This window comes from Anser cygnoides, chromosome 18 (genome assembly GCF_040182565.1).
Source record: "Anser cygnoides isolate HZ-2024a breed goose chromosome 18, Taihu_goose_T2T_genome, whole genome shotgun sequence".
Classification (NCBI taxonomy): domain Eukaryota; kingdom Metazoa; phylum Chordata; class Aves; order Anseriformes; family Anatidae; genus Anser; species Anser cygnoides.
Window position 1 is genome coordinate 9710115 of NC_089890.1, and position 22095 is coordinate 9732209.

Below are 22095 nucleotides of genomic sequence, written 5' to 3' on the forward strand. Positions count from 1 at the left end.
AAGCACTGGAAGTTTGTTCAATATAAGCACCTGCAGCTTAAGTTGTCAGTAGAGCTTGACTTGTGGTGATTAAACAGACTTTGGGTTGTTAAAAGGAAGCTTTTGGCCTAGTGTGAATCTCAAATTATGGGAGTTCTGGTAATTACGCCACTATCCTAAAGCTGCGTGACATGATGCTTAAATTGGCAGAGCTTTGCAAATGTCTGCGATGAGAAATTAGTCGTGGAAAGTCAACTCCTAACTTTTTGTCGAGGTAAGATGTATTACTGCTAGGCGGCCGTATCCTGAGACCTAATTTAATTTCCAGAATATTTGTCTTTAATTAGAGTGCACGCAAAATTTAATTTGCCAGCTTGTAATAATAATTGTACCACCTGACCGGACTCGAGACCTGGTTTCTGCTCGCTGTAAGTCACCGCTGACGCGTGGAAAACACCTCCCTCTGCCTGCGAAGAAGACAATACCCCTCTCTACCCTCCTTAACGAATTAAATTTGCCAAGAGCTCGCTGCTCCAGCACGGTCAATAACATAAAAAGCACCACAGAGAACGAGACGGGGAGGGGTGAGCGAAGTGGGCGATGTCTGTTAGCCGCTACAAACCGCCCGTGAGGGCGCGGGGGGGGCAAAATCGCCTCTGGGCCCCGTCCGAGCCCCTCACGGCGCCAGCCGCGGGCCGAGCCCCTCAGGGAAGGGCGGGCACGGCCGGGGACCCCCGCGCCTGCGCACGGGGCCCGCTGCCGGCCCGGGGGCGGAGGGCGGGCGGTGCGGCTGCGCGGCCGCAGTGGCAGCCGCTCCCTCAGCGGCTCCCTCAGCCGTTCCCTCAGCGGCTCCCCCTGCACCGCCGCCTCCGCCTCGTCGGGAGCCGGCTCCGGGCAGCGAAGCGGGTTCTCTGCCGCAGGATGTCGGCCGCTCTGTACCTGCTGTCCACGCTGGGGGGTTACGTCCTCACCTCGGCGCTTCTCCTCAAGTGCCCGGGGCTGCTCCACCGGCCCAAGCGGCAGCGGTTCCGCTGCCGGCACATCTCCCACCGCGGCGGTGAGTGAGGGAAGGGGAGCGGGGCGCCGCCGGGGGGAGGCTGCGGCCGCTGAGGGGCTGCCCTCGGCCCCATCACGCCCGCCTCGGGCTCCCTTTAAACCTCCCTGCGGTAGCCTAATTTTAGGTGCCACCTGCTGACCGGTGCTCGATTTCAAAGCCGAATCCATCGCACAACTCAGAACGCGTCGACCGAAATCAGCTCGTTTTGCGTCGATCTTGATGGTCTCCCTCTCAGACGGGGGTATTCTTTCCTCCTAGCGATTCTGCATTAACGATATCTCTGTTCCTAGTGAGATACTGCCCGCTGCTTACCTCAGGTACGAAACATCCGCCGTCCTGCCTCTGCCTGCCGGTCTGCTTTGCTCTCTGGTTTCAGAAGAAATGCCGCTCTTGCTCCCCTTGCTGCTGGAGACAGCTCCTGGTTCAGTGCTGTGGTAAATCTGAGCCCATTTTGTGAATCTTGGCCCCTCCGTGTGCCTTCTTGCGAGGCCTGGTGGGTAGGCTGGTTGCTTCTATATAGAATAGCTAAAAGGTTCTTCCAAAGTTCTTTCTACCTTCTCCAAGTACTGGGAGGAAAAAATGGAGCAAATGGTATCTTCCTGTTCTGTGCTGGTGAAGAAGCTCTGAGCTGTTCCTTGCTGCCTCTTTCAGCTCATGGAAATACTGTCAATCGATTTTCTAGTAAGCATTTTGCTCTAGATTGTGTGGAAGATGTGACAGATGCTGAGTTTAAATGTTGTTTCTAGTGCCAGTTAATGCAGTGTTTGATCACACGTCTGGTCAATTGTCCTTAGCTACTGTCACTATCTTGAATTCCTCAAACACAAAAATTAGAGCTGATCTCCTCAAGCTTTTACTACTTGGATTTCTTTTAGTTGGTTTATGAGATAGATTAACCTTCATTTTAAGTCATAGTCTTACATTTAGCATAAAATGCTCCTTTTGGTTTGGAATACGCGTATTAGCTGTTACTTCCCAGGGCTTTTCATTCCACAAAGGTTCTTAACTTTGATTGTTACCTGCTTGTTAATTTGCAAGCCGTTTCAAAGTTGCGGATGACTTTGTAGGAACTTGGTGTGACCTTAATCTTCTTTTGTTCTCACTTCTTTGCAATGACCTTAGTTAAGATATACAGCCCTAAGCCTCAAATGCAAGCGTTTAGGCCAGTTGCACTAAGCCCCATTAGAACGGTAGAAAAGCCTTACTTAAAGGGAGGATTATTATTCATTCGGCATTCAGAGACAAAGTCCGAGGTCTTCGAATTGCTCCTGTCTGCAGGTATAGGGAGAAGTACACCCAGGGTAGAAGTACATTCCTTAAACAACTCAACAGCCTTTTACTCGCTGGGTACTATGAGACTGAAGATCACTTACATTTCACCCTCTGTGGTGTTTATCTTGTAACTTAAATTCCTGTGGGACTTAGGTGCTCATCAGGCTTTAGTCATGCTGTAGCTTCAGATGCAGTGTCAGGTTTCCTGTTGCATTACCCCTGTGAAGTTAGGAGCTCGAGGTAACACTTAATTTGTTTGTCTTGGTCCTCCCTGAGATAAAGCTTTGCACGTGAAGCTTTTTAAGTCTGCGGGGCTTGGTTTTCGTTCTGTTTTCATGCAGGAATTGTCTTATCTCAGGTTACAGCTCCTCTGTGGAAGTATCCCTGAATCATTTCTTTACTTCTGCATAGTTTTAAAATTGCTCATGTCTGAGAATTGTAACTATGTATTGATACTCTGTGCTAGAGTCCTCTGTCAATGGCAGCTGCATGGATTGCAGAGCCTTTGACCTGGGGTAGCATTCTCAGATATAAGTGTGTATATCCAGCCTGAGATTTTTACAGAATCATAGGTAGTTGAGATTGGAAGGGACTTCTGGAGATCGTCATGTCTTGACGTCCCTGTTCAGAGCAAGGCCACCTACAGCAGGTCAGTCAGGACCCTGTTTTGGGGACATGCGAGGATGGAGCCTCTATAGCCTCTCTGGGCAACCTGTTCCAGTGTTTGATCGCTCTTATAATAAAAAATATATATATATATATTTTTCTCATGTTTGAACTGAATTTGCAGGATTTCAACTTGTTCCCATTGCCTTCCAGTGTGCAACACTGAGTAGTCTGGCTCAGTCGTCTTTACTCCCTCCCATCAGGTATTTATTTATACATGGTGATAAGATCTCCCCTGAGCTTCTCCAGGCGAAATAATCCAGTGCTCTCAGCCAAAAATCTCTCTGATTCTTGCATGCAAGAATCTCTCATCCCTGAATTTTCACAGCCTTTCTCTGGACTCGCTCCGGTAGATCCATGTCTTTCTTGTACTGGGGAGCCCTGAGCTGGATGCCGTGCTCCAGCCATGGTCTCAGCAGCGCTGAGCAGAGGGAACAGTCGCCTCCCTTCACCAGCTGGCAACGTTCTTCCTAGTGGTGGTCACTGGTTGCACTGCGGGGGGACACCCCAGAATTTGTGAGGGTCGTTTTCTCGAGCCAGTGGCTGGCTGATTCCTACGAGTCTCACTGTGGTGCTTTCAAAACTTGCTTGTTTTAGTTCCCTTTCCTGAATGTGGCTTGTGAAACCCGTGTTGCTGATTTGCAGCTCCCGTTTAAGCTCATCTCTAAACTTTTTTTCCTCTTTTCCCTAGAACACAAGTCAGGCGTTTTGTTATCAGCTGCTTTGACTCACCACACCTACCTCCCTAACACACAACTTGTTACAGCAGTCACTTAAAGTTTTAATTTTGTAAATTTCTTCCAGAAATGTTAGTATAATGTTTTGATCACTTTTTTCCCCCCTTTGTTGCAGTTCAGGATGTATGGGCTGTACACACAACCGACAAGTTACCCAAAACTTTAGTTATAAGTTAGCTGCAATAAAAAATAATCACTCAGGTCTTATGCAGGTTTTTCCTGTCTGTTAGGCAATCATCAGAAGTATTTGATGAGATTCTCGTGCTCTCTTTTATCCCTAGGTCACTTCTGCCACTCAGCCTATTCCTAATTCTGCAATCAAACTTCATAAAGCATTGGTGAACGTCTAATCACAGAAGTTGCTGTGGATTTACCATCTTGGTTTATGTTAAACCATGGAGGTTTTGCCATTTTGATTCTAAGTCAGTTAATCCTTTGTAAGCTTACCAACGCAAGCCAACCTGATAAAAACAATATTAAATTGCCAGTTGTGTGAGCACAGAATTGCGTTACTTTAATAGCTAAACACAGCGTTAGATAAGTGTGTAATGGTGAAGCCTTGTTAATAGGCAAGGCCTTATTGGAGTTTCCGTAATTGTTGTTTACAAGGCCTGGCATTCGTCACTGCAAAGAGCAGTTGGATATCCTCATCGTTCCGTGTATCTTCCTGAAGTCGTTTTGCGTTTCTGTTTAGAGTATCGCATGTTTTCCAAGGCGGGAAGAAGGCACAACCTTTTCCAGTCCCTCACCAGGCTGATTTTCAAAGAATTTTATGTAGAGAATGGTGGCTTCCGAGTTGCAGAGTTTATTCCTGCCTGAGAGAAAAAATAATTTGCTTGTCTTTTATTTTCTTTGCTGGAGTTGATGTGTTTCATTCCTGGTGTATGAGACCTCTCTTTGCCAGCAGCATAAATCTCTACTAACAGAACTGTACCATTTCAGGAGGCCTTCCTGGACTGAAAAAGGTTGCCACCCTTTGACTATCAAGTGGGTTACGTGCTTAGGGAATAGCAGCTGCAGAGTCTTCTCCCCCCAGCCCTGGTCACCTTCCCTCTTACTCCTCTCAGTAGCTCTGAAGTAGACCTTATCATAATGCCCTTACTGTGCCTGCGGAGCATGTTGTCTTAGCCAAATGACAGTGCCTTTAAGGAAGAACAGGACACCCAAATGCTGGTAAAATAAACACTTCGATTTGCATATTCAAAGTGTTATACAAATCAAAGATAACTTTTTTGGTTTTACCTTGACAAAGTCCTTTCTCTTGGGTCTCTCCAGTGGGTCAGCAGCAGCTGGGATTTCTGACACTAGCTTCATATTCATTCCCCCAAATATTTCTTCAAAATGTGTACATCTTTAATCCATTAATTTCGTATTTATTTCCTCTGGGATTGAGGGAAGGAGAAGGATTTAGTTCATATTCTATTTTTTTTTTTTCATATTTAGGTGCTGGAGAGAATCTGGAGAACACGATGGCAGCCTTTCACCAGTGAGTACAAATGGAACCAATAACGTCTGCTCCTGTGGTGTCGTCATGTCTTTAATGAGTGAAGTAATCACAAAAAGATAGGTCTTCCATCAGTTGTTTGGGTTACAGCGTCCTGTTTCTAAAAGTCATCTTGCCTTTGAATGACTACTATGGATTGCTAAACATGACTCCAATTTAAACATGAAGACATTGGGAAACCACAAACTGAGTTATACATGGTAATGTAGTAGACTGGAGTTTGCAAATAGAACTCTTGAGGCAACCTCCTCCTCTAGCTAATTAAACACGGAACAATGTTGTTTCCATGTTTAATGGAGATTGCATCTGTTAATTTATCATTATAAAGCTATTTTTCTAACTAATATCATACATTTTTTTTTCCCCTTAGATAAATTGATATTTCTCAAAAGGTATTTCAGATCACGGTCTATACCAGTGTGCTAATTAGCATACAAGGCTGGATTTCAGGTGGTCTGATGGCCTTGCTGACTGCTTTTATGGCTGTAAGCCCATCTCTTAGATTCTCCACAGATTCATGATATTCAGCTCCCTCCTCTGTAAAGAAGGTTAATCACTTGTCTTCTGGGAGTATTGTGACTGAGGTCTAAATGTTAACAAATTTTCAATATACCATCCGTAAAGTTAATAAAAATGTTTGCATTATTTCACCTCATTCACATACTCCATTTGCACAATGTGTGAAAGCCTCTTATCTAGGGCTTTAAAATTGAGTTGGTACTGGAAAGCCTTTTAAGCCTCCAGCATTTAAGAAGCAATAAATTCTATCGGTGTTCTCAAAAAACATTTAAAAAAGCAGCATATCTAAAATTCCAGCTGCCAAAGAGTAGTGACCAAATTATGTGGGCTACTCTTTATTCTTGGTTTTGTTTTTTTTTTTTAATTTCTTTTGTGCTAAGTAGCCTCATCAGTTTGCACACTTCCTTGCAGGCTGAGTCGTGCCAGCTTTCCCGACCAAGCAGTGCTATTGAACGTACTGCGGTATTTTCTATCTCCATGGAAGCTTAGCATAGCTTTCTGTTTCATTCCTGCTGGCCTGCCTCTTTTCAACTCTCCTACTACTCTTTCCAGAAAGTGTTTCTTTTTTAACCATTTCTTAATTTTGATTTAGTATCGTACTGGCTTTATATGCACAGGGTTCTTAAGAAGAAAAGTTATAGCACAACTTATTTTTATTTCATTCTCAGAGGTAGGCTGTAGTACTTAACGGTAAGGACTGCACTAGGAGTCAGATTGTTTTGTGATAATTACAGGCGTTTGTCTGTTTCTCTTCTGACCATTTTAATTATTTTACAGCCGTGGTGTAACAAATGCACCAAGCTACACTTTTTAAACTGATCACAACTGCCAATAGCAAAGTCCAGTTACTTGTTTTGAGATTGTTGTGGCTGAATGATAAAGGCATATTCTGCAGAAAGCAGAGTCAGGAATTACCTTGCATTAGACAATGGGGAGAGTTCTGGCTGCCCTGCGAAGGGCTGAAGGCTTTGTCCTTCTCACCCTCTCGCCGCCATCTCCGCTAGTGAGCTAGCAAAAGGAATTGGGTAGAAAACTGGTGATCCACGTGACGAAAAATCATCTGGATTGGCTCAGATGGCTGGTGTAAACCAATTCGTAACCCATCAGATTTTGTGTGAAGCCAAATAGGATGTGCCTGCACGAGTTGTTTCTGCAGGTTCGGGCAGGAAGGCATATTTGCCCACTGATGTCATTGAATCCAAAAGAGAATGCTTGTCTGGAATACATGACCTGCCCCCTTGGTTCCGTAGTAACCTAAACTATTGGCGAGCAGGTAGCTTTAGGTATGCTATTTACACTGAGGGGATTGTAGAATATTTAATATTATTGCATGATTCTAGTATGTAAATAAAGTGTTTGGGGGAGATGTAGGGGAGGAAACCTTTGTTGGTAACTTCCAGTTTTATACTTAACAAATATTCTGGAAAGCAATTATTAGCTCTTTGTACCAAAACCGGTATTTTTTTGTTTGCCTGGTAGACGAAACATTCTTTGGTTTTCTTGGGTTGTAATCATGTTATGTCATACTTAAATGCTTCTGCGATGGTTTTCGGTTGTAAAATAATTCTCTGTAAACTAAAGGAGACATCTGTAGAGTCTTAAAGGATTTGGAGATCTGGCATAAAAGATGTTCTCATATTTTGTTTACAAGCTTAATTGTCCCTAGTGCAAATGTAGTTTAGCATTGTCTTGACAGGAAGCTGCTAAGTAAACTCTCCAGATATTTTTCTTATCTTACTGTATTTACATTTATGATCATACTGGGCTTAGAGAGAAAGTTTTAAACGCTACAGTTACAGCAACAGATGTATGTTGCTAACTTAGTATTTATAAACTCTGTACCTTGTGCTACTTTAGGCCTTGCCTAAGGCATTATTTTCAGAGGTAAGGCATTTCTTAAATATTTCCTGGTATTTTCTATTGCTTGAAAACAGTTGGAGTTAAACGAGCAAAGAGCTCTACCATCCTAATTTGCAACTACGAGTCTGCTTTACAACTGGAGTTCTGGTGCGGTTGGATCAGAACACATTTTGCTCCAGATGTTCTCCAGATTGCGCCTTCTCTGTGGCACTGTGGGTCCTTCAGATTAATACAGGACTGCAGAACAAACTGATCTATAGCTGGAAAAAGTCAGCACTTTAAGGAAGCTTATTAGCAGCAGGCTACTGGAAAGAGCCTGGCAAATTCTCAGATTTGTTAACAAGGCAAGTAGTTGTTCTCCTTCATCCATTCAGCATCAGTCCTGAAATTTTTAAACATTAATATTTCTAATAAATGTTGATTGTTAAATGGTAATACGTGGTGCTATGTGGGGATGTCCTCTACAAACTTGGCACGTCTCCTGCAGCATAGTTGGAGATGCTTTTCGTCGGGAGGAAGGGTTGCACAGAACAGGCTGCCTAATAGGATTTTTATTTTCCTCCTAATTAGTGGCACCGGAAAACAGTTAACAAAGTGGTTTTAATTTGACAGTCCCCCTCCTGAACATTATCCCAGCTGGACCAGAAATTGTGTTAAACACTTGGGGGAGGGATGTTCTATTTTTTGTTTTGTTTTGTTACTGCATTTGTAAATGTTTATGATGCTCCTGTACTGCAGCAGTCAATAAAGACCTTTTCTTAAGGAAAAGGTTGCTACTGCAGCCGCTGGGCTTTGAGTCGGGTATGGACTGTACTCACAGATACTAAAGATTTGTTCAGAAAGAGCAGCCCAGTGTTTTCAAGGAAGCGTTCAAAATTCAGGCTGAGACATCCAGCTGTCCGCTAGAATGATACCTTCCGAGTACCTTTCTAATGAAATGAGCGATTTGCTTCTCATTAGAGGAAAGCTTTTTTTTTTTTCTCCTAGGAGGTTTATTGTACTTTTTTCATCAGTATTACTCTCACTTTCTGCTTTCTTGACTCCTTCTCCTATTAGTTAAGCTTCTGTAGGGTGAACTTGGGATTGGATTAGGACTTTACAAAGTGGACTGGAACATGACTAGCTAATTCAGCAGCATTTCTTTGAAAAATATAAGTGGCTGTTTTAATGATTTTTTTTTTATCAAATGATCTTAAAAATTTATAGTTTTGCTAGCTGAAAAAGCCCAAAACCTGAACGTCCCATTGGTAATTTCCTGAGCCTTCCATTCCTGACTAACCTAAAGGAAGTAAAAAAGGCGTTCCTATCCTTGTCATGTTGTTTATGCTTACTACAGAATTGTTCTTTTTTAACAAGCCCTTGTGTCTTCTAGTGATAAATGTGCTGCTACTGATGAGCATCACGCTCAAAATTCTGAAACAATGCTGTAGAAGTAGATGCCTCAGTATTGAGGCGGTAGGCTGCGACAGACAGAAGTGTCGCTCTACTTCTGTGGAAGGCAGAGCCAAGGCTCCCAAGTCCAAATCCCGTCTCTGAATCATAGTACTTTGTTTATTCTTGCATCAGCTTTCTGCTGCAACAGAATTATTTGTTTCTTGCTTGGCAGTAAGGTTGTGAGGATGCATTGCATCATAAAGCATCTAAAGCACTTTCTGTGGGGTTAGTTCAGTTGAATAACGTGTATCTGTTACGCTTGGACCTGTACGAAATACACGTGGGGTTCAAGGCAGACTTCTTTGCTTCCAGTGCAGTTAATATAGGAACAGACATGTTGGAGCTAGATTGTCACCTGACGAAGGATGAGCAAGTGGTTGTGTCCCATGACGAGAACCTGAAGAGATCAACAGGAGTCGATGTCAATATATCCGACCTCAAATACTCTGTAAGTTGAAGAAAAAGTGTTTAGAACTCTGTAGAATGGCTGGGGTGGGCAGGAAGGGGTGTGTGCTTAGTATCCAAAACCTAAGGAAAGGATTCATCTTGTCTGCCTAAAAAATATGAACTAGGCTCCCCATGTAGTCAAGGGATAAAAACAGGCACACTTCTAGAGGCTGATTAACTCCGTCCAACTGCAGTGTGGATGAATAGCTTTCTGGAGGCGGGCCTGTTTTGCCATGCTGGTGACAAAGGAAGCTTAGTCAACGAGCTCCTTCTCCTATGACTAGCTTTTTAATGGGCAAAGCTGGTAGAGGAATCCTACCTGCACTGACAGTTTTAAAAGCCTGTTTTGCAGAACTGGCTTTCCATCCGATATGTAAGTGGAGTTCTCAGAACTTTGAGATGGGTATCTGGAAACATTTTGCCTTATTCAGCTGCAGGGAACGCCAGTCCAAGAGTGCCAAATAGTTCAACTATGAATGAACGTTACGCTTGCAAAATCAATTTTTAGGCAAGAGATAAAAAAGAATGAGTTTTGTCTTTACAGGTAAATTACATCGTTTACAGATGACATTTTTTTTGTCTTTTTCAAGAAAAGTCGATTACATCCCTGCATTTAAACTAGTCTTTTTTTCCTCTTTATTTTTCAGGAACTTCCACCATATCTCTGCAAGTTGGACGTCACATTTCAGAAAGGTAAATATTTGTCTTTTACTATTTCAGTTCACATTTACAGTAACTAAACATACATGTGACAATTCCTTATTTTGGCAAAGGGAGTAGAAAAGTACGTATTTGTATCTATCAGTATCTGGATAAGAGAAATGTTAAGTATCTAGATAAGAGAAGTGTCAAAATATAATTCTAGCTTTAGAAACTAAAATACATATTTTTTTCAGACCGCCCGACAGTGACTAAATTTAAGATATAAGATACCTTTTTCCAAGTAAACATCTCAGTTGTTTGCTTGTCTCCTTGCAGCTGCCTTCTAGTTCCCCTGTGACCTCTTCAGAGGGTGGTGATTAAAAATCTGTTGTTCCAAAAACAGAGAAGGCAAAGGCAATTCCTTTACAATTCAAATGCCATTGTGCTGGTTCACTCTGAGCTCGAATATGAGATGTCAGATAAAACAGATATTTTCAGAGGGTGAATTAAAGGAGTGGTGTAGTAGTTATTGTATGTGTGACTTAAAGATTGGTATAAATATTGCTAAAAGAGAGGAAAACCTTGAAAAAGATCAACCTGTTTTCTTGTGAAAACTGTGATTCTTGGGACTGTAATGTGAATAAAGTGTGCAAAAAAAGTTTTAAAATTGAAAAAAATGCACCAAGTTGAGCTCCACAATATATTTTCACACATGTACATGTTTTGTTTATGTACAGTAATACATAGAGCCACAAGTAGTTTCAAGCACTAACATTTTGGTATTTTGCCATCTGTTCCCTTTACATAGTATGCTTCTCCAGTGCATTTTCCTAGAAGGAAAAGTTCTTCTTGTTTGGTCTCACTTCATATTAATCTCATTGCATTTGGTATGTGGTAACTGAGCCCATGTTGGCTAGTTCAGGATTTTAATAATGCCTGCACTTCCACTGTTGGAAAATGACTGAATTTCACATAGTTCGACCCTAAATGTGAAAATGACTCAGTGCATTTTCATTATGGAAGTGAGCTTATAATTAACTACAGCTATCCAAGTGAAGTTGGTGGATTTTTTTTTGTTTGGCTGTTTTTTTTTTTTTAATTTCCAAAATGTGCTAATTCTAGGAACCATGTTATCTTTTAACTTTTAAGATGACAAGCGCTTTGACATCTCAGCTTTTATCTACAGTATATTATAAAAGGTCACAGCAGTGACAACTGTCTTGTTTCCCCAGAATGTCACTGTGAGGGAAAAGATAACCGTATTCCTCTCCTGAAAGAGGTGTTTGAGGCATTTCCACAAACTCCTGTCAACATTGACATCAAAGTGAACAACAATGTGTTGATCAAAAAGGTACATGAAAAAATACGCTTAAATGGGACTGAATGTCATGTGATGTTGAAATTCCAAAAGAAAAGAGTTTTTTGGAGTTGATAGCAGTCTGAGCCACACAGGTGTGTGTTCTTGGGGAGCTTCGTCCTTCACGAGTTAGATTTTGCACCGCATATGAAGTAATGCAGAAGATAGAGACCTAGTGCAGGATGTTCAGTGAACAGCTCTTTACTGGCCTTTTATCTCAGCGTAAAACTAATGAAGAGATGCCAAACTGCTAAAGACATCTTTGTTGTGTACTTCATATGAAGGGTCTTCATACGGACTATTGCCTACAAATAAAAACATGCATAAAAACAGGGTGTAATTGTAAAGACCACTGTTTATGATGGAAGAGGAAATCTGCTTTCCATGAGATACTGTTTTGGCATCCAGTTTTTCTTGTAGGTGTAGTGATACTTCCTTTTATCTGTTGTCCTGAACACAAAGTAGCATAATCATTTTAAAATGGGAGATTGTGTAGAAGAATTATTTTTTCTATAATGACTTACATACTTGAAAATTAGCAAGTAGAGATTCAGTTAAGTTATTCCGCACGTAATATTCAATGAATACACGTTAGGTTTCTTTTTGTTGTTGTTCTATATTGCAGGTTTCAGAGCTGGTGAGTCAGTATAAACGAGAGCATTTGACTGTATGGGGGAATGTCAATTACGAGGTTGTATCAAAGTGTCTTAAGGAGGTAAGAACGGATCCAGCTATGCTTTGTTCTTGCCTGTTTGTTACTGTGTGATGTGTACAGAAAAGCACCCTGTAAATCAGGATCGAGTGAGTTATGCCAGACTTCTAGTTGTGATCAGAAATTGTGCACTTAATTTATTGTAACAGTGTAGTAAGCAGAATAGAGTCAAGCACAATTAACAGTCATATATTCTGCAACAAAACATTTAAGGAATAAAGCTTAATCACGTTTTACATTTGTTCTGTAATATATGGGGTCTTATGTTTTTTTATGCCAGGACTTCCTAGCGCCAGTATTGCACATCATTCATCTGGTATGAAAGCAATTTTAGAAGGATTGCTTATTATGTATTTCTTTTTATTAAAATAGTGGATGTGGACATCAGTTGCCATGCACTTATAGATATATATTGGTATAAAGCTGTTTTACAGCTATAAATTCTATTCCTTTTTGTGCTACAAAATTGTACAATTTAGAATTAAATTAAAATTATGCTTAGTCCAAGGGAGTTATGCAGATGAGTGAAATTGATATAGTTAAGACTACAGATACTGTACTGATTTATCTGTGCTCTGAAACAGGACAACACTTTGCTACCTGAACAACAGTTGTATTTGTTCATTTTGTTCATTAGTGCTCGAATGTTTTGATTCATAAACCAGCTTCTTTTAAAATTTGTTGTGGAGCAAGCTGGTGTAATACCAAACTGTAGCAAGCTCTGTATCAAAGCACAGCTTGGTCCTTTTGGTAATATGAGTCAAAGCTAAAATGCTGCCTGGTATTGTATAGTCTGAATTGTCAGGTAACAGAAGCAGTACTGGAATTACTGAGACTTCACCTTTTCAGGTTACTGTTGCCCCTTCAAATTGTGTAAAACTTGGATTACAAGTTACCAGAAAGAGTAATTTAATTTCAGTGGTATGCATATTGTAGACAGTTGGCTGTTTAATTTTCAGGTGCAAGCGCTAAAATTTAAACAAGCATAGATGCAATTTTTCAATTGCAAAAATTCAACAATCTGCAAAGAAAAGTTAGAAACTTTCTCTCCTGGTTCCTGCAGAATGCTGATATTCCCATCATCTTCTGTTTGCAACGTGTCCTCCTGCTTCTTGGCCTGTTCTACACTGGTCTGCTGCCGTTCATTCCTTTCAAGGAAGAATTCTTGGAAATTCCTATGCCTTCCATCATCCTCAAGTGAGTTAGAGTTGGTTGGTGAGTGCTGCACTGAAATGATAGAGAAACTAGTGCATGATAGTGCCAGCCTGAGTGTTGATGGAGTCACTGACCTCAGGCTGAATAAAGAGTAAAATAGAATGTTTCTAAGGGAAATGCACTGCACAAGTAGGTAGGTAGGTAGTGATCTAGTACGTTCTGAAGGAGCTGTATCAGAATTTATGATAAGGGATTAAAGTTCTCTTGGAAGTATTGATTTTTCTGGAGTCTGGAGAAATATGAGTCTCAACTATTAAAGTTTTCACTTCATGAAAAAATAAAGGGGTATTAAGGCCTATTTGAGTAACTGGCTTAAGTTATGATTCCATTCTTCTCAGTGATAGTTTGACTGTATCACGTTAAAAGTTTTTTAGTGATGCCTCTATTTCAAAGGTAGAATTCAGTCAGTCCACTTGTGTCCTTTAGGTGGAAGGGGAGACTATAAAGTGTATGCTTACCATCTTGGCAGTGTCTGTTTCAAAAGATTAATGTATTGTATTGTTTTGTTATTTAGGTACTTTTGTGTATTCAGAAGTGAAAGTTATGCAAATTTTCTGGTCCTCTGTATTTAACCTGTTTCTAGCCAGCTCAGAGTTACTCTGTGGGTAGTGTGGGATGCCTGTGTATATCTGTTTCCTGTTGACAGCATTTTCTGTAACTACTCCTTTCAGGTGGGACAGCAGCTGCCTCTACAGCACAGCTTGTGCTGACGCCATCTAGACAGTAATTTGTTGCAGTGCTATACAAATAACTAATTTTTGCACCTTTCTTCCTCTTTCTTAGATGTGGAAACTGAGAACAAATTAGTCTGATTAAGGCCAAGAGGCAAGTCAGTAATAGGGTGGATATGAGACTTCACATGCTTTTTGTTTCTCGTACCTTACTGAAAGTGCTGCTGAATATCTGTCTCTGCTGCTTCTTTTAAATGTAACACATTTCTCTGGTGTAACCCAATTCTAAGTCACTGTCCTGAAGTCAAAGGGCAATTACTGCTCTAACTTGAGAAACTGCAAGACTAATTCTTCATGGTTTGTTTTTTTTTTTTTTCTCCACAGAAACATCTGAACGTTTTAATCTGTGCTCTGGTAATTTTTTTTTCTTCTTCCTCAACAGGCTGAAAGAACCACAGAAGATGTCAAGAAGCCAGAAATTTATTATCTGGCTAGCTGACACGTAAGATTTTAATCTTATTAAATTTTTAATCGTGTTTTGTTTATACATCGACAGTTGGCTTAAGCAACTAAGAGTAATTTATTGCTACAACTACTTGATAGGTTGTGATTTTTTTTTTCAGTTTCTTCTAGCATTTTTGTCAGTGCAGCATAAATCATATTCAAATCTTTCACTGATGTTTCTGTACACTTGTTCATGCACTGAAACATACTGAGGTACAGTAACAGTGGGGAATATTCTAGTTTGACCTAAAATAGTTTTGATTACTCTGTTTAGTTTCTGTTTAGTAGTTTTCATTTCTTCTAGTGTGAAGGATAAATTCTTCTGAAAGCAAAGGGATTGATTCATTGGCCATCGTACAAGGGTATCTGTACAAGGAAGGAGGTGCCCGCTGAATTTGTTTATCAGGAGAGCTGATACAAATATCCGTAGCTAATGCAAATTTCTGGATATGTTCGTTAGGCAATCTTGAGTTGTTTAAACGAAGTTTCCTATAGTTTAATTCCCTTTACTGTGGAAGCCATTGAGTCTAAATGCTCTATGGAAAAATTTGTTACAGAACGTCAATGGATGTTGAAAATTTTCTTGAACAATTTTTTTTTTCTCCTTTTTGCAGACTGCTAATGAGGAAAGCACTTTTTGACCACCTCACTGCTCGGGGCATTCAGGTATAGTGTGGCAAAACTAAAGGAAATCTGCTTTTAGTCTAGTGAGAATATGAACCAGCCAGATACGGCCTTAAGATGGGCTCATATTCTCTGCCAGAATTCATTCGCCTATGTAGTTCATTTAAAATAAATGTATTTCTTAATCTTCTGTTACCAAAACACTTAGTATCATCCAATTGGAAGAATATTTTACAAAAAGCTACCTAGCTTTTCACTATTGATGGAACTTGCCAATTTTTAGATTTGTTAATGAAGTGTAGGCAGAGTGTATTCTGAAATACGAGTCGTGAAATACGAGTTGTGTTACTAGCATTGCAAGTTTCTTTTTGGTTCCGGAACAATAGCTTTTGCTGTTACATTTGCAGTTCTGTAGTTGCAGAGGAACAATTACGGGTTTGGAAAAAGTTTTTAAAAATCTAAATCCCTTTAAGACTTTTTTCACTTCAAACTTCAGCCTGCAAAATCTTTTTTTTTCTCACTTTTTGTGTGTCTGTCTTTGGCATCGCAGTCTAATCACTTTAAATATATGTGGCATCATCTCTCACACATGAAACAATTTAGGTCATCAGTTCACCTTTTTTTTTGAATATTTCATGTAATAATGTGTTTTCTTCTATTCTCTTCCATATTGCAGGTGTATATTTGGGTACTGAATGAAGAACAAGAATACAAGAGGGCATTTGATCTTGGAGCAACTGGAGTCATGACAGACTATCCAACAAAGCTCAAGGAGTTTTTACACAATTATCCAGCATAAGGAAAGAAAAACAAGGAAGACCTTGCAGAATAGATTCAGCCAAGGAATGCCATCAAAAAAAACGAGCAACGTACGCAAATCATTTTGTTTGAAAGATATAACTGGGCGATCCTTGACCTTGTTGTCAGGTTGCTACATAATGTAAAGGTTGTCTATTTATTTTAAAACTTTAATTGCATAGTTTACGTTTGTAAATAGATCATTTAGCAAAGGTGCACTTCACTAATAGTTACGGCTAAGAAGAAAGTTGCTGGATAGGATACCTGTAGATAATAAGTGTTATTTTACCTGTCACACTGTCACAAGTGTCCCTAAGCAGATGTAAAGACATGTCAATTACTCCAGTTATACTCTAGTGTGCAGAAACTAAAGAACTCTTGAAAGTGTACCCTTGTGTATATATTGCTTGTGTTGCTTTTACTTTTCAGGTAACTTGTAGGGCAAAAAAGAAAATGCAAAGGAGAAATAGACGGCAGAATCTGTGGATGGCCAGTTAGTTTAACCCGTGAAGTGTAGTCAGTAAAGACAGTCGCTTGGTCAGTGTAGATTTACTTAGCTATTCTTACTGATAAGAACATTGAGCTCGAGTTGTGGCTGTATTTAGACCCCTTTTTGATGTGATGGTAATACTGTGACTTACTGGTCAAGGTCTAGGTACAGCATTTAAGCCAGCTTCTGGGTTTGATGCTGAGTTCCAGTGCAAGGCTCTAGGTTGGCCCCTGGTTCTGACCTGCCTGTCAGGCTGCCATGGCATGGCAGTAGCCAGCTTCCCAGGACAGAGAATTACACTTAATATAGATTACACTTACTTTGAAATAGTCTTTTCACAGAGGAAATCAATGTTTTAGAAGTCTTTTGCACTTTAATAGTTTTAACATCTGTTGGCTTGACAAATGGGAAGTTGTTTTCAGGGTGAGGGACCAAAGAAGACTTTGTTTGGTCAGGAGTTTTAGGAACAACATAAAGTTCATTTTAAATGAATTCACCCATATCAGATTCATATATGTACTTAAAACAGGAGCAGGTGTCAGTCTAGGATGTGTGTAAATTTTAGTCTTTTCCCTCCACAAAAGTACATTCAATATTCATGAAGTTTATGGGCATGGATGCAGGAGTAACTTCAGCAGCAAAAGCCAGGAATCCCCAAGTATTGTGGAATGGGGATGGAAAGGAATGTATTTCTGGAAGCTGAATGCTGCTCTGTCACTCTGAACAGATGCTATGTGTGTGTCAAACAGATTTGAGCCTGCAATGCCTGTGTGTTTTGGTGTTATGTTAGCGTTAGGGTTTTTCAGAAAGAATTTAACTATTTTAGCTTAATTATTCACAGTGGTGTATTCACAAAGCTCAGTCATGTAATCATCAGATACTGCTGGAACAAAACTATTGTTTAGTGATGATATCATCTACTTCTTAGAGGAACTTCACTTGAAAAGGATCTCATTTAAATAATAAATATGGTCGCCAGAAACAAGAGTATATTTACTGCAAGGTACACTCCTTAGTATAAAATTTTTAAAGTAATTATTTTTTGTCCTTGCTAGCTCAGATTTGGAAGGGCTCTTGTCTCGCTTCAGGGAGACAAGACTCCATGCCATACCTGTAATCATGGAGCATCTTTGCTATTTCATTATGCCTGTCCGTGTTAGAATGTCAAGTCCATCTGGATGGATAATCCCATTTGTGTGATGTCCGTTTAAGGGAAGGGAAATTCCTTCCTATATTTTTTCTACTCAGTTTTTTTGCTATCAAATTTCGAACGCACACACCTTCATAAAGATGCAAATATAACTCTGGTTTCAGAGAACGCTACCAAATAGCACTTAGATATTAAAACTTCTTTTAGGCTAGAAAAAAATGAATCTTAAAATGCCACTCTTCATTTCTGGACTTGATGTCTCAAGGGACACATGATGACTTAGTTTCTCTCTCAAGTTTTCCTCATCACTGCCTAAGTAAACTATTTTGCTTTATCTTATATTGAATGACAAAACAGTTATTAAAATAATGGACTTAATTTTATTATTTCATTATAATCTTCTGCCTATTTCACTCTAGTAGTGGTGTTGGAAACTTCTGCCGTCAAAGATGCTCAACACATTCTTCAACCACTAGTCTTCCTACGTCTGACGTAGCTTTTGACTGTGCTGCTCGTACATGACCTCTCTGATAAATCTACCACTTAATATCTGAAATTTGAGTAAGTCAAGCTACGTGGGAGGGAGGGGCTCAATGCTGGAAAACTGCCAAATTTATTCAGTCACCCATTTGAATTCCAGTACAAGAGCTAAAATTTGATCTTTTGAGACAGATAATGTAAGGATGAAGCTATGAATCTGAGCGCCCATACACAGGGTTTGGGCCATGATAACTGTTTGTAACAAAACAATATGGAATTGAGGGAATTGTAGAATGTTTATTCTATCAAATCATTGTTTTGAATATTCCAGAACATGCTGTGTGATTTTTTTTTTATTAAACCATTTGTACAGAAAAAGCACTTGTTGATCTTGCACAGCTGTCCAGGAGGATGTTCAGTTAATCCCTCTCTCCAAGGAGAGATTTTTTTTCTTCAGGTAATTTTAACTCTAAATATTGTTTAACACTTACTGTGTTCTCAATCCTGTTGCAAAATACTGTATGTATGAAGGATGATGTATGTATTCCATGCACTTTTAATTTGCAGAAAATGCTGTGGACCTCTCTAGCTCAAAATCTATGAAGTGATTTTTTTTTCTTTTCTTGTAAAGAAAGATTGATGCTCTTGAAATGTGACATGTTCAAACATCTTTGCTCATAAAAGATCTAAAATTAAATACTACTTTCTTGTGACTTCTTTGCCTGAAAGGATAATTTCGGAGGTTACTATTTATAGTGTTGTAAACTTCAAAGTTTTTATGGTGGTCTTTTTCGTGGATATGGTTGCTCAAAAGACGGGGGCGTTTTAAATGCTCTAAACTTTCTAGAAATTTTTGTCAGTTATGTTGGTTTCCTCATAGTAATTATAGCATCTGCAGCTAAATGAAACCTGCAGGGGATTTAAACACGCCTTTGCCATGAGTAAATAAGCTCTTAGGTAAAACTTTTGAAGTCAATTCCTATTTGATTTATCTTTGGTTCATTTTAAGGCAGAAAGTAGTAGATAAGCTTGATCAGAAGTAGTCTGTGTATGCAGCGCTAGAAAACATCGTAGAGAATTTGCTTGTTCAATACTGCAGTGTGTGCTGTTGCAGGCACACCTTTGTTTGGAAGCAGAAGAGGCATGGCAAGCTTCAAAGAGCACAGCCTGTCTGTGCATCTGCAAATTCAAATAGTCAAAATGGAAGATCAGAGAAGAGCAGGGAAGCGTACACATTATATACTAAACTCTTGAAACCGTACTATATGCTTTTCGTTTTGAAGTAGACAGGTCTTTGTGTAATATTGGTAGAGGAAGATAAAAGGGTGTTCTCTAGTACCTTAACTATAACTGAATGCCAAGACCGGCACAGCAGGAGAGCTGATACTGTGCATGTGTTTTTGCCATCAGTATTTCTACATTTAAAGATTCTGCCCGTTTGTCTAGGACTGTAGCACCTTAACTTAAAGATAGGGTCTGTGTTTCTGCATGGATGAAAACGGCAAGTTAAAATGAGCCAACAAATGCTTATTTGGAGAATGCTTTGAGAGTTATTATACATGCTAGTGGCTTGGATAGCCATGCTCAATAGTAGCTGTGTAAGTGCAAGAGCATTGGCCTGTGCTTTGTACTTCAGTGTGAAAGTCATTGTCTGCAGCAGAGCTGCTTTTTAGAAGTCACGGTCCTTAATTCTCAAGCACAGCATTGCATGCCTAAGTAAATATCGGCTTTTATGGTTGGGAGACAGGTCGTCTCCTTTTTTTTTAAGATACATTGTTTGGTGTTCAGCTGACTTCGTGATCGGTGGCCCAGTTCTGGCTGTACTATAAGACTGTATGTGTGCATTTATAACACCATATCTGAAATGAATGGGGAAATGCAAAGGTTCAGTTTTCTGTGCATGTAAAATCCAGTACCGGAGCAACTGGACTGAGGCTGAAGTGAGAGCCTTTATTGTGGAAGGGCTTGATGTACATTTTTTATTTGGTTAAACATCATCATTTTCTCTTTGGTTTCTGTTGAAATGGTAAATATCTGGTAATTCAGACTTATTTTTTTAAAATGACCTTGCTGTGGCCCTTCAATTGTTCTGAAATCCCTTTTTGTAATGGCTTTGGGATACGTTTGTTCTTGTGAACTGTGTCCCTCACAGGAGTCATCTCCATGCTCACTTCTACAGAAGTCCTATGCAAAAAATTGTGATCAACAGATTATGGAGTATAAAAAGCCTTTCACAGGTGACAGATACCTGCTTCTGAATTGGCAGCAGCAAACTAGCAGTGTTTTGAATAAGTTCCTGCTACCAGATAACCATTTGTGGCAAGTCGCTGTGTATTGTCCTTTGTTAGGTGATGGTCTGCCATAAATACGGCACTCTGATACCAGCGGGCTTTTTCTCGTGATAAGCAGGTTAGTGTTTCCGCCAGTTCTAGAGGTAAAACTCCAGCTTTCCTACTGGATTGCCATTAAATTACATTTAATACTAGGTTTTAAGGTCAAGTGTAATTTTAAAGCCTTGAGGCTTTGTATTAGCTAAAAGAGGTGAAGTAGGGTTTTTTGAATGTAACAGTATTTAGTAACTTTTTGAAGACTTTGGTAGCTGATGATATTTCCCCAATTGATCTGGGCAGTAGCTTATTTCTAAGCAAACAATCTAAATGGTTAGGAAACCAGAACAGGGAAGTGGAAAACGTGAATGAGCGTTCGCATCCATCCTGCTCTACGTGTGTCTTTCAGCACAGAAAACATCAGTGATCCCTCCAGACAGCGCAGCCTGTGAGAAATCTGCAGTACTGGCACTTGCGCCTCCACCAGCGTATCTGCCAGAGCTCAACCCTGTTTATAATCCAAAAGGAGAAAGCTTGAGGTGCGGCTGCTTTTAGGTGTTTTTCGGGTTATACTTCACTCCATCGGTGAGCAAGAGCGTTGTGGTGTCAGCAGAAAGCTGAGACTTGCGTTTGCCCCCGCAATTCCCTGCGTGTGTGGGGAACGGTTGTGAGAAATGCGCTACCAAAAGCGTTTAGGAAGCAGGAGAAATAAATAATTTAAACCCCCACAAAAGCCGCAGGTCCCTGTCGGGCCGCTGGAGGCCGCCGCAGCCCAGCTCTGGGGCCGGCCGTGCTGCACGCTGCGTTGCGGTGGTCTCGTTGCAAGGTGCAGGGGGTTTTCGTGGGCAGCAGGATGAGCCGTCAGCAGGCTGGGGGTACTGAGGGCTCTGCAGCTCCGCTGTCGGGTGTCTTGGCGATTCTGGAGGGTAGGAAGGGCTTGAAACATCTGCGGTTTGGTTGTGGGACTGAAAAAAGTAATGCTGCAAGCAGGGGAAGAAAATACCGCTGTTGATAAAGAAAGCATCTTTCATTCATCTAAAGTACCTGAAGACGTTGTTTTGTGATATCATCGAAAAAGTTTGACATATCCCTATTTTATAAATAAAGCAAAGGTAATATCAGGTGAAGTATCTTTATTACAAGGCCAGTAACATCGGTAAATAAAAGCGGTAAGCACTGAGGAACTGAGATTGTTAATGGATTTTAAGTACTGCTAATTCTATTGCAGCACTAAAAATACTGAAATACCATGAGTGATTTGATACTTTCTCCCCTCTCAATACTGCAGTGATAGTCAAATAGCAAAAGCTAGCCCCAGACGGAGATGCTTTGGCTCAGCCCCAGTCAGCTTCTAGTCTAAATTACAATAAAAGCTGAAACTGATGTCAGACCCGGAGCAGGGAAACGCTAGCTGTCTTGTTCAAGTTTCAAAAACAGGATGTTTGCAAATAGATAAATGAAAAACCCTGCTCAGCTGTTCAGTCGAAACCTGAGCTGTCAAATAGGTTAGATCCAAAACTCAGATTTTTAAAATGAGTAAATTTTCCAAAAGCTTAGCCCAGTGGAAGTATTCGTGATGCTTATCAAGCTGTGCTTGCAGAGCTTGCAACCAAGTTCTGTAATGCAGAATCCATTGTGAAAAATGTGACT

General features: G+C 40.3%; 1 protein-coding gene across 1 annotated transcript; it reads left to right on the forward strand.

Moving 5' to 3' along the window:
* The first annotated feature begins 564 nt into the window (after positions 1-564).
* GDPD1 (glycerophosphodiester phosphodiesterase domain containing 1) lies at positions 565-18820 on the forward strand. The gene is made up of 10 exons (XM_048074139.2): positions 565-1036; positions 5155-5197; positions 9341-9476; positions 10123-10168; positions 11350-11468; positions 12100-12189; positions 13250-13383; positions 14515-14574; positions 15191-15242; positions 15877-18820. Exons 1-10 carry the CDS (start codon positions 580-582, stop codon positions 15997-15999), a joined length of 1260 nt encoding a protein of 419 aa, XP_047930096.2. The 5' UTR covers positions 565-579; the 3' UTR covers positions 16000-18820.
* The last annotated feature ends 3275 nt before the right edge of the window (positions 18821-22095 follow it).

Coding starts and splice junctions, on each gene's coding strand:
- GDPD1 (XM_048074139.2), top strand. CDS start 580: ATGTCTGTTAGCCGCTACAAACCGCCCGTGAGGGCGCGGGGGGGGCAA. Junction 13,384..14,514: donor ATGCCTTCCATCATCCTCAA/GTGAGTTAGAGT, acceptor CTTCCTCAACAG/GCTGAAAGAACCACAGAAGA. Junction 15,243..15,876: donor TCACTGCTCGGGGCATTCAG/GTATAGTGTGGC, acceptor TCCATATTGCAG/GTGTATATTTGGGTACTGAA.